Here is an 11,515-nt window from a genome sequence, read left to right as displayed (position 1 = left end):
CTATGCTCAGAGAGGACAGGTTGTAGAGTGACCGGGTAGGATGTGTTAAGCTTCAAGGCTAAGAAGGCAAGAAAGGATTCCTCAAAGAAAAAGCAGAAAAGGCCACAGTAAGGCCTGGGCGTGGGAGGGGGCTACAGACCTTCCCTAGTAACCGGAGCGAGGCACACTCCAACCGCAGGGCGGTGATGCCACTTGCGGGCCCTCAGATTGGAGAGACCGGAGATGAGTGACAGGGCGGTGCGTGGCGCCGGGGCACAGAGCACCGAGGGACGGAAGGGGCGGCCGTGGGCGCGGAGGGGGGATCCTGTGGACCGCCCGCCGTCCGGCAGGGGGTAGCGAGGGGGGGCGAGCGCGGCGGTGACGCGCGGCCGTCACGTGACCCCGAGCTGCAGAGGGACGCAGCCTCGGGTGCAGTCGTCACTCGCGTCTGGCTACCAGCTCCCCGCTGCCCTGCGCTCGGCGGGCTGGCATCGGGCCCGGGCAGAGCGGAGCAGGTGAGGGCCCCGGCGGCCAGGGCGGCAGCGGCTCGCGGGCCCGGCGACGGGTGCGGGGTTTGGGGGGAGGTCTATGCTGGCTCAAGTTCGCCTCTGAGTCTCCCGTGCCCCCTGCCCCCGCCTACATCTGTGCTGGGGGAGCCGTGGGCTTTGACAGGGCGGCTTGTGGGGAGAGTGTCTCCGGGAGGAAATGCCGATTGAGATGCACATCCTCTGACCCCACATAGCCGCTCCCTTCCTGCTCGTTTCAGTGCAAGAGGCGCGCCACGGTGGCGTTTGCAGAGAAAATGGTGGGCCTGAGTGAGTGGACGGCGGGTTTGGCAGGGGTGGTGTGTTGAATGACAGGAGGGACGTTTGACAACCCGGGTCCTGAGTCCCAGAAGGCCAGCGAGTAGCGGGATGGGGTGGCCTGACGGCTGGCCGGTACTCAGCGCCTCCACTCTCTCTCCAGTCTGTTGGACAATAGTTCGGGGTGGCACTGCTTGTGGCTGAGGCGAGGGACGAAGGGGAGGAGAAAGCCGCACAGGATCCCTGGAGGTGAGTGGGAGCGCCGGCTGTGTGTGTGAACCCTCCAAGTCGTGTATGAATTCTCCCACTGGAACTTAGGCGCTCCCACTGCTGGATTGGGGTGGGGGGTGGGGTGGCGTAGCTAGGAAACTTTCCCTAAACTGTGTTCACTTGCAAGGCTTAGGGCTTTTAAATTGTAGGCTGAAGATCAATAAAGACAGCAAACTTTCCTATAGATGCTTTTATTTGTACTTCACAATAATACTGATGAACTTTTGCGGGAGGGAAGCCTTAGAACTCTGTATGGATGGTTTAAAAATAACTTGCCCTGTCTCTCGCATTTTCCTTTTCCTGTCTCCCATTTCTGTCTTGCCTGGCTCAGTGCTGGGGAAGGCCTGGGTTCTGCCTGCCAGGAAATGGGTGTCTGAATCCAGACGGACATGTATGGGGACCCATGCCTTAGATTGCTGGGATGTCACAAGCACTCAACACTCACCTTCTCCTTTTCTCTCTCTGTTCCTAGGTCTTCCATAGGCCTACAGCAGGGTTGGTTACTCCTGGAAGCAATGGAAAAGGGGGGAGAGTGCCCTGGAACCGTGGAGGCTGGTGTGAAGGTGGGCAGTGCCTGAGCATGACAAATGAGGGTGGGCATAGCAGGTGGCTGAGACAGGAGGAGGTCTCATTGCAGGGCACACCTGCCTCTCACACTGCTGACTGTGCATAGTGCTGCCACACCCTCTATCCATTGTGGTGTGGGGAATTCTGAGAATACTGGGGTAAGTATGGGCCAGAGTGTGATTGACAAAAGACTTGAGATGAGACACATTACTAAAGTGGCCCCGGGTTCTGGCAAGGCAGGCACTGGGGGTGCTTGTGTGTTCTACAAAGGACTTGGTCTCCATTATTGCCTCTTTGTTGTTTCATGTCCATAGATCTGCCTGCACGTCTGCTGTAGTGCGTGAGGTCATCAGAGGCAAAGAACCAAGGAGGACATTGCCCCTGATCAGTGTAGACTGGTAAGAGGGTGGGGCCTGCCTGGGTAGACCTCCAAGGTGGTTTGATGGAGACCAGTCTGGATGCAGTAAGGGCCAGTGTTCAGTCTGTAGGATCCCTAACCTCTTCTTTTCTCAGTCACCTCTCTCCCCATGCCTACCACTTATCCCTCACTCTCATCTTCATTCTGGTCCAGGGAAAAGAGTGAGATCATGCCTGGGGGAGTCGGGTCAGTGGCGGGGAGACTAACTAGATGCTTGTCCCATCAAGAACAGAATCTACACTCCCACCTGTCCCTCCATCTGTCTGTCTGTCTGTCTCTAGGTCCACAGATCTCATGAGTTTATGTATCTACTTTAGAGTATATCACCAAGCAAGAGAAGGAAAGAGGAGGAATCATTGGATCATTAAAGGTTGGTATGAGGGTGGGGACCTGTGGGAATGGTGGCCAGAGTAGGTCTAGGGCCAGTAAAAACCAACATCTGAGGCTTTCTCTCTCTCTCCCACTCATCACCAGCCCTCCCACCTTCCTTCTCACTGTTTATCTGGTGTATGGTAATGTGTATGGAAGCACCATGGGGGGAAATTGTTGGGCACTGGGGATGGTGGGGAAAGGATGAAATACAAAGGGTGGAAAGCTTGCTAATCATAGTCTTCTACCAAGCGCATAATATCTACCCTTTGCCATCCCTCTGTGTATCTTTCTGTGTGATGCAATAGATTTAGAAGAGAAGTTTTAGTCCATTTCCTTCCTCCACTTCTAGGTCTACCTCCAGTGGCAGCTGTGGTGGCCTTTGAGTGACTGAAGACCAGCACCCTCACAGGCCTACACCCAGACCTGCCACCCTCTTTCCCCAGTCCGAGTGAGCCCCTCTGTACCTTGGTGTCTTCAGCAGGGGTGATTACATGGGCCGTGTTCAGGAAGTGGGCTGGGTGACTGCAGGACTGGTGATCTGGGCTGGCACCTGCTACTACATTTACAAATTAACCAAGGGAAGAGCCCAGAGTGTCAGGAGACTTGACCGAAATGGGTCTCGAGTCAAGACGGAGACCGTGGTTGGGGTACAGAACCAGACCTTGGCCGTGTGTGAAGCCATGGCTGGGACAGAGATTGAGGCTAGACCGAAAGCCGAGACCGGAGCAGAAACTGGAGCAGGAGGTGGATCTGGGACTGAAGTAGACACCAAGGCCACTGATATACCAGGTCCCAAAGTCAACACTCAGGCCAAAGCAATGACTGGGGCAGAGGCAGAGACTCAATGTGAGGCCGAAGTAGCAGCTGGAACACTGGTTCTGACAGAGGCAGAGACTTTGACCGAAGCCAAGGAGAAAGCCAGGGAAGTGGCCGTGAAAGAGGCAGTGACCCAAACGGATACTGAGGCTGGGAGAGTAGTCAGGAAAGAGGCAGTGACTCAGACCAAGGCTAAGGCTTTGGCACTGGCTGCCAAGGCAGAGGCCAAGAAAGAAGCAATAATGCAGACCAAAGCTGAAATGTGTACGTTGGCTGAAAAGGAGACAGAGACTAACAGAGTAATGATGACACAGAATGAGGCCTTGGCGGTGAGCAGGGAATTGGCCAAGATGGGAGCCATGAACAAGACTGGAATCGTGGCTGAGACCAAGGCAACAGCCCTAGAAGAGACTGTGGGTGTGGTGAAGACTCAGTCTGAGGCCAGGTCTGGTGCCACAGCTGATGCTAGGGAAAATTTCAATGGCGTATCCAGGGAAGTAGCTGGAGTGGACATGCGGTCCTGTGCACAGTCTCAGGCTATAGCCAAGATCCAGGATGATGACACCCTTGGTGCTGGGGTTGAAGACAAGGGAAATCTCAAAACCCTATCCAGGGGAGGGGCTGGGGCAGACGCAAGGGCTTGTGCTCAGCCTCAAATTGTTGCCAAGGCCCAGGCTGAGGTCTTGCCTGAGGCAAGGATTGATGCTGGGAGTAAGACCAATGTGACATGGAAGGCAGGCGCAGGGGCAGATATGAGAGCTTGTGTACAACCTCAGACTGTGTTCAAGAAACACGCTGATGTGGGGATTGGCTCCAGGGTTGATGACAAGGGAAACAGCAGTGTTGAATCTAAGGCCATGCCTGGAGCTGACGTGAGGGCTACTGCTCAGCCTCAAGCTATAGCCAGTGCCCTGGCTGAGGCTGTGCCTGATGCCAAGGCTAAGAGTAGAAGTAACCCAAATGCCAGTGCTAAAGCAGGGGCCAAGACCAACGTGAAGGCCAATTCCCAAACTGAGGCCTTGCCTGATGCCAAGGATAAGAATAGAGCTAATGCCAATGTCATGGATAAGGCAGGGGCTGCGCCAGTCATGGTATCTTGTACACAGCCTCAATCTGTGACCAATGTCAGCACCATGTCTAAGGAAGGCACTCAGACTACAACTCCGAACCAGGGTGAAGCCTTACCCAGTACTAGAGGTAAAGGCAGTAGAGGAAAAGCCAAAACCAAAACCAAATGTAAGGCAGGGATTGAGACAGACGTGAAAAACTGTGCACAGCCTCAGGCTGGGATCAAGACCCAAGCTGAGGCCTTGCCTGACTCCAAGGTTGATGGTAGAGGGGATTCTAATGGCATTTCTAAAGCAGGGGCCAAGGCAGACCAGAGGGCGTGCAGTCAGTCTCAGGCTGTGGCCAATTCCCAGGGTGAAGCATTGCTTGGTGCCAAGAATAGAGTCAGGGGCAACCCCAATGCTGTGCCTAAGGCAGGGACGGAGGAAGGTATAACAGGCTCTGCCCAGCCTCAGTCAGTGAGCAGTTCCCAGGGTGAGCCCTTGCCTGGTTCTAAGAATAAGGTCAAGGAAAATTCCAGTGTTATGTCTAAGGCAGGGCCAAGGGCAGATGCCACAGGTTCTGCCCAGCTGCAGGTTGTGGCTAATTCCCAGGGTGAGGCCTCACTTGGCGCCAGGAGTAAGGTCAAGGGCAATGTCAATCTCAATGCTATGTCTAAGGTGGAGACTGGGGCAAGTATAGTGGGCTCTGCTCAGCCACAGGCTGTGGCCAGTTCCCAGAGTGAGATCTTGCCTGGTGCCAGGAATAAGTTCAAAGGTAATCCCAATGCTGTGCCTAAGGCAGAGGCTGGGGTGGGTACAATGGGTTCTGCCCAGCCCCAGGTTGTGCTTCATTCCCAAGGTGAGACCTTGCCTGGTGCCAGGAGCAAGGTCAGGGGCAATTCCAGTGCTGTGTCTAACACAGGGGCTGGGCTAGATGCAGTGGGCTCTGCTCAGCCTCAGGCTGTGGCCAGTTCCCAGAATGAGGCTTTGCCTACTGTCAAGAATAAAGTCAGGAGCAACCGCAATGCTGTACCTAAGGCAGGGGCTAGGCCAGATACCATGGGCTCCGCCCAGCCTCAGGCTACAGCTAATTCCCAGGGTAAGGCCTTACCTAGTGCCAAGAATAAGGTTAAAGATAATCCCAATTCTGTGTCCAAGGCAGAGGCTGGAAAAAGTACTACAAGCTCTGCTCAGCCTCAGGTTGCAGCCGGTTCTCAAGGTGAAGCCTTGGCTGGTGCCAGGAGTAAGGTCAAGAGCAACCCTATGTCTAAGGCAGAGGCTGGGGCAGGGACAACCGGCTTTTCCCAGTCCCAGGTCATGACCAATATCCAGAGTGAGGCCTTGCCTGGTGCCAGAAGTAAGGTCAGGGGCAATCCCAGTGCTGTGCCTAAGTCTGAGCCTGGGGCAGACACAATAGGCCCTGCCCAGCTCCATGTTGTGGTCAGTTCCAAGAGTGAGAACCTGCTTGGTGCCAGGAATAAGGTCAGGGGCAATCCCAATGCTGTGCCTAAGGCAGAGGCTGGGGCAGGTACAGCAGGTTCTGCCCAGACCCAAACTGTGGCTAATTCTCAGGGTGAGTCCTTGCTTGGTGCCAGGAATAAGATCAGGAGTAATTCCAATGCTGCACCTAAAGCAGGGGCCAGGGCAGGTACAAGGGGCTCTGCTCAGTTCCAGGCTATGGCCAGTTCCCAGGATGAGGCCATGCTTGGGGCAAGAGACAAGACTATGGCCAGTTCTGGGGCAGAAGTCACAGCAGCTGATGAGCTTCATGCGAAACCCCAAGTGGAGGCTGTAGCTACTTCTGAGAGTGAGGGTGGGGCAGGCGCTCAGGCCTGCAGGAAGACTCAGCCTAGCGTTCACGACTACTATTGGAATGGGATTGGTGTCGAGGATTGGATTGCTGCTGAGCGGTGGATCAAGTTTAGGTTTCAGGCCATGGATGGAGACTGGGAGAATAGTGTGTCCTGGGCTGACGATGAGAATGAAGCCAGGATTGGGTCCTGGAGTGGGGCTAGTGATAAGGCCGGCATTATTAGGTCCTGGGCCGTGGCTTGTGATGAAGCTAGTGTTAAGTCCTGGGCTGGGGCTAGGGCTGAAAATGAAGTCAGTGTTGGGTCCTGGGCGGGAGCTGGGGACCAGGCCAGTGGAGGGCTCTGGGTTGCAAGTCAGGCTAGTGAGGGGTCCTGGGCTGGGGTTGAGAACCAGGCCAGTGGGGGCACTTGGGTTGTCTCTGGGAACCAGGCCGTTGCAGGGTCCTGGGCTGTGGGTCAGGCCAGTGAGGCATCTTGGGCTGGGTGCCAGGCTACAGGGGTGTCCTGGGCTGGGGAAGTGGCCATTGGAGGATCCTGGACTGGGGTCGAGAACCAGGCCAGTGGAGGGACCTGGGCTGGGGCTAGCACTGGGAATATGGTTAGCGTTGGATACTGGGCTGGGGCTGTGGACCAATCTAGTGGAGGGTCCTGGGTTGGGACTGGGGATCAGTCTGTTGCAGGGGCCAAGCCCATGTTTGAGGATCAGGCCAGTGAAAAAGGTCCCTGGGCTGTGGTTGGTGGCCAGGCCAGTGGAGGGTCCAGGTTGGGGCCTGTAGACCAGACCAGTAGTGTGTCCTGGCCTGACACTGGGAACCAGGCTGGCGGAGGGGCCTGGGCTGAGACTAGTGAGCAGTCTGGTGCCGAATCTAAGCCTGGATTTGAGAATCAGGCCAGTGAAGAAGGTTCTTGGTCTGGGGCTGGTGGCCAGGCTACTGGAGGGTCTAAGTCGGGACCAGAGGATCAGTCCAGTGGAAAGTCCTGGGCAAACTCTGGGGACCAAATCAGTGGAGGGTTCTTGGCTGCGGCTGTAGACCAGGCCACTGGAGGGTCCCAGGCTGGGACTGAGGATTTGGCTGCTGGTGGGGCACAGCCTGTGTTTGAGGATCAGGCCAATGGAGGAGGATCCTGGCCTGATGCTAGAGACCAGACTGGTGTAGAATCTAGGCTTGGTCCCAACCCAGTGGACCAGCCCAGTGGAAATTCCTGGGCTGGCACTGGGGACCAGGCCAGTGGATGGTTCTGTGCTTACACTGGGAGTCAGACCAATGGAGGAGGGCCCTGGGGTGAGGCTGCTGGCCAGGATGCTGGAGGATCTAGGCTGGGGCCCACAAACCAGTCTAGTGGTGGGTCCTGGGCTGGTATTGGGGGTCAAGTCAGTGGAGGATCCTGGACTGGGAATCAGGCTGGTGGCTGTTCCAAATCTGAATTTGAGGATCAGGCCATTGCCGTAGGGTTCTGGGCTGGTACTGGGAATCAGGCTGGCGGAGGGTCCAGGCCAGGGCCTGAGGATCAGTCCAGTGGAGGAGATCCCTGGGCCGGGGCTGGTGGCCAGGTCATTGGAGGGTCTAGGCCAGGGCCTGCAGATCAGTCGAATGGTGGATTCTGGGTTGGTACTGGGGATCAGATCAGTGGAACATCTTGGGCTGGGACTGGGGCCCAGGCCAATGGAGAATCCTGGGCTGGATCTAGGCCTGAGAATGAGACCAGTGTAGAGTCTAGGCTAGGAACTGAGGAGCAGGCCAGTGGAGGGTCCTGGGACAGATCTCAGGACCAGACGAGTGGAAGGTTCCTGGTCAGTGCTGAGGTGGAGGCCAATGAAGGATTCTGGTTTGGGCCCGGGAGTGAGGCTCTTATAGGAACTTGGTGCTGGACAGGAGAAGGGGCTATTATTGTGCCTAGATCTGATATTAAGGATGGGGCCAGTTCTGAATCTAGATCAGGCACTGGGGAAGAGGCCATTACCAGTTCTAGGTTTGACACTGAGAATAAGGCCAGTCTTGGGTCCTGGATCGGATCTGAGGGGGCAGCTTTTATCAGTTCCCGTGTGGAGGCTGAGGCCGGAGTTGAGCCTGCATCTGTGGCTGCAGCCGGAGTTGAGGCTGCGTCTGCAGCTGCGGCTGCAGCTGGGGCTGAGGCTGAGGCTGGGGCTGTACCCGGACCTGTGGCTGAGGCTGTGTCCGTAACTGTAGCTCCTGCTCTGACTGAAGCTGTGTCTGCAACTCCAGCTGAGGCTGTGGTTGGGGTTGGAGCTGAGGCTGCAGCTGCAGCTGTGGTTGCAGCTCCGGCTGTGGCTGCGGCTCCTGTCGTGGCTGTGGCTGTGGCTCCGGCTGTGGCTGAGGCTCCAGCTATAGCTGCAGGCCCGGTTGTGGCGGTAGCTCCGGTTGTGGCAATGGCTCCAGCTGTAGCTGTGGCTCCAGTTGTGGCTGCGGCTCCAACTATAGCTGCGGCTCCAGTTGTGGCTGTGGCTCCAGCTGTGGCCGTGGCTCCAGCTGTGGCTGCAGCTCCAGCTGTGGCTGTGGCTCCAGCTGTGGCTGTGGCTGTGGCTCCGGCTGTGCCTGCGGCTCCAGCTGTGGCTCCGGCTCCAGCTGTGGCTCCGGCTGTGGCTGTGGCTCCAGCTGTGGCTCCGGCTCTGGCTCCGGCTCCGGCTGTGGCTGTGGCTCCAGCTGTGGCTCCAGCTCCGGCTGTGGCTGTGGCTCCAGCTGTGGCTGCGGTGCCAGCTATAGCTGTGGCTCCAGTTGTGCCTGCAACTCCAGTTGGGGCTGCAGCTGAGGTTGGGACTGAGGCTGCGGCTGCAGCTGAGGTTGGGGCTGAAGCTGTGGCTGCAGCTGGGGCTGAGGCCGTGGCGGTGGCTGGGTTTGGGCCTGTTATCTCAGAAGTATCTGGGCCTGGGGCTGGAGCTGCAGCTGGGGCTGGGGCTGGGGCTCAGGCTGGGGCTGCAGCTGGAGTTGGGGTTAGAGCTGAGGCTGGAGCTGTGGCTGGGGCTCTGTCTGGGGCTGCAGCTGGGGTTGGGGCTAGGGCTGAGGCTGGAGCTGGGGCTGGGGCTGGGGCTGGGGTTGGGGCTAGGGCTGAGGCTGGAGCTGGGGCTGGGGCTGGGGCTGGGGTTGGGGCTAGGGCTGTGGCTGGGGCTCTGTCTGGGGCTGCAGCTGGGGTTGGGGCTAGGGCTGAGGCTGGAGCTGGGGCTGGAGCAGAGGCCAGGATATGGTCTTGGTCTTGGGATAGAGATGTAACCACTAAAAGGTCTAGCCTTGGGGCTGGGGAAGAGACTGGCACAGGGTCCTGGACTTGGGCTAGGCATTTAGATGAAGATGAGCTAAGTGGATCTTCCAGCCCTGATATTGAGGAGATCAGTTTAAGGTCTTTGTTTTGGGCTGAGAGTGAGAACAGTAATGAGTGCAGATCCAAGAGTGAGAAAGATGTTGATTTTGAGTCTGCAATTGAGGCTAAGGCCATCGTTGATGACAAGTTTGAAGTTGCTGACGGTGTTGATATAAGGTCTTGGTTCTGTACTGGTGATGAAACTGGAAGTGAGGACAAATCCACATCTAAGGCTAAAGCCAAAAAGTCAGCTGAGTCAAGAGGCACGTATCCATCCATGGTCCCTGGGGCAGGAATGGGGTCATGGGATGGAGCTGTGATCTGGTCGGAAATGAAATTTTCACACCAATACGAGGCCAGCCTCCTAGCTGAAGATGAGTTCAGAAAGCAGAGCAAGCCTGGGGAGAAAATTCGGCCCTGGTCCTGCCGCTGTAAACGTGAAGCTAATATGGATCCACGAGACCTTGAAAAACTCATTTGCATGATTGAGATGACCGAAGACCCTTCCGTCCATGAAATAGCCAATAATGCTCTGTATAACAGTGCCGATTATCCATATTCCCATGAAGTTGTTCGTAATGTTGGTGGAATCTCAGTTATTGAAGGCTTGCTCAATAATCCATACCCCAGTGTTAGGCAGAAGGCTTTAAATGCATTGAATAATATCTCAGTGGCTGCTGAAAACCATAGGAAAGTTAAAACATACTTAAACCAAGTATGTGAAGACACAGTCACCTATCCCTTGAACTCAAACGTGCAGCTGGCTGGACTAAGACTGATAAGGCACCTGACTATTACTAGTGAATATCAGCATATGGTTACAAATTATATTTCAGAATTTCTTCGTTTGTTAACTGTGGGAAGTGGAGAAACTAAAGACCATGTTTTGGGAATGCTTGTGAACTTCTCTAAAAATCCATCTATGACAAAAGACTTGCTCATTGCTAATGCACCAACAGCACTGATTAACATTTTTAGCAAGAAAGAGACAAAAGAGAATATCCTTAATGCTCTTTCATTATTTGAAAATATAAATTACCATTTTAAAAGAAGGTCAAAAGTGTTTACTCAAGACAAATTCAGTAAAAATTCCCTTTATTTCCTATTCCAACGACCCAAAGCATGTGCCAAGAAGCTTCGACTTTTAGCGGCAGAATGCAATGACCCTGAGGTGAAAGAAAGAGTTGAAATATTGATAAGTAAACTCTGATTGGCTTTGTGTGCTCAAATTTGAATGATATTTTGGTTTTACAGCCAGAAATGATGCACATTGTAAACTGCATTATAACTTCAAAACTGATGTTACCTATGATGGTCTATAGCCAGACCATTTTAATGAACTCCAAATGAATTCAAACTTGTACTGAAAATACATGTGTTGATTTTTATCTTGTCTGGATTGAGATATTTTTAGTATGCTTCATGAGCAGAACTGATCTGATTCTTTATAAATAAGGTAATCTTTGGTCCTTTGTGTGGACTTATGTTTATACATTTGAGATTTTATTTTTATGTCATCAATAAAGTTGTGTGTTTTAAGCAGCAGAAAAACAGACACCGTCCTCGTCCTTGACTTTGTGTTCTGCTTGGAAAGGCCAGCTGTGTGCCAGCGAGGAGACAGTAGCAGAGCTGGGAGCCTCCCATCATGGCAGATGCTCCCTATCAGTACTTCCCATCAGTGCTCAGAGGCGGCAGAAGCTCTCGTGCACAGCAGTGCCAGGGCAAGTTGTGCAGAGCAGGGGGATACGAAAGGGTCAGGAGAGGCTTCAGGAGGGCACTCGGGGAGGGAGGCGTGGGAAGAAAGGTTGTAGCCATGGGAGTCCTCCTCCAGGGAGGCGGCTGGCCTGCCTGGAGTGCAGAGTGGGGGAGGGGAGTGACAGGAGACAGAGTCGGGAATGAGTCCCATCCATGCAACAGCCCTGCCTGCTAAACTGCGGTGTCTGGCTGTTGCCCACGCACCCCTGAGAGACACCACGGCCTTTTGTGATCAGAGGAATGACAGGATGAAAGGAAACCGAAGTGGCTGGTTTGTGAGCAGGATGGGTCCGAGCTGGGGTGGGGACTAGCCCACCCCACGTGACTAGAGATGGGGAAATCAGTTGCAAGTTAGCCCTG

The 11,515-nt window shown here is 54.9% G+C and overlaps 1 protein-coding gene across 26 annotated transcripts in view; it reads left to right on the top strand.

Moving 5' to 3' along the window:
• The first annotated feature begins 218 nt into the window (after positions 1-218).
• ARMCX4 (armadillo repeat containing X-linked 4) overlaps positions 219-11,515 on the top strand; it is a 28,501-nt gene continuing 17,204 nt past the window's right edge. For 6 of the 26 annotated variants that reach the window (XR_011385511.1, XR_011385509.1, XR_011385508.1 and 3 more), the window contains exons 1-5: positions 219-494; positions 946-1,031; positions 1,525-1,615; positions 1,934-2,017; positions 2,319-2,407. Coding sequence is in view for 6 of the 26 variants with exons in the window: in XM_070066900.1 (XP_069923001.1) it covers positions 2,901-10,610 (7,710 nt within the window). In the remaining 20 variants the exon portion in view is untranslated. Of the gene's footprint in view, positions 495-745; positions 795-945; positions 1,032-1,524; positions 1,616-1,933; positions 2,018-2,318; positions 2,408-2,758; positions 10,952-11,515 lie in introns of those variants that run through there. The other 20 variants (XR_011385517.1, XR_011385515.1, XR_011385514.1 and 17 more) reach the window with 12 other exon arrangements.

The sequence above is a fragment of the Oryctolagus cuniculus genome, chromosome X (assembly GCF_964237555.1).
Source record: "Oryctolagus cuniculus chromosome X, mOryCun1.1, whole genome shotgun sequence".
Classification (NCBI taxonomy): Eukaryota; Metazoa; Chordata; class Mammalia; order Lagomorpha; family Leporidae; genus Oryctolagus; species Oryctolagus cuniculus.
The sequence above is the reverse complement of the archived record's forward strand: the minus strand, read 5'-3'. Positions and strand labels throughout refer to the sequence as shown.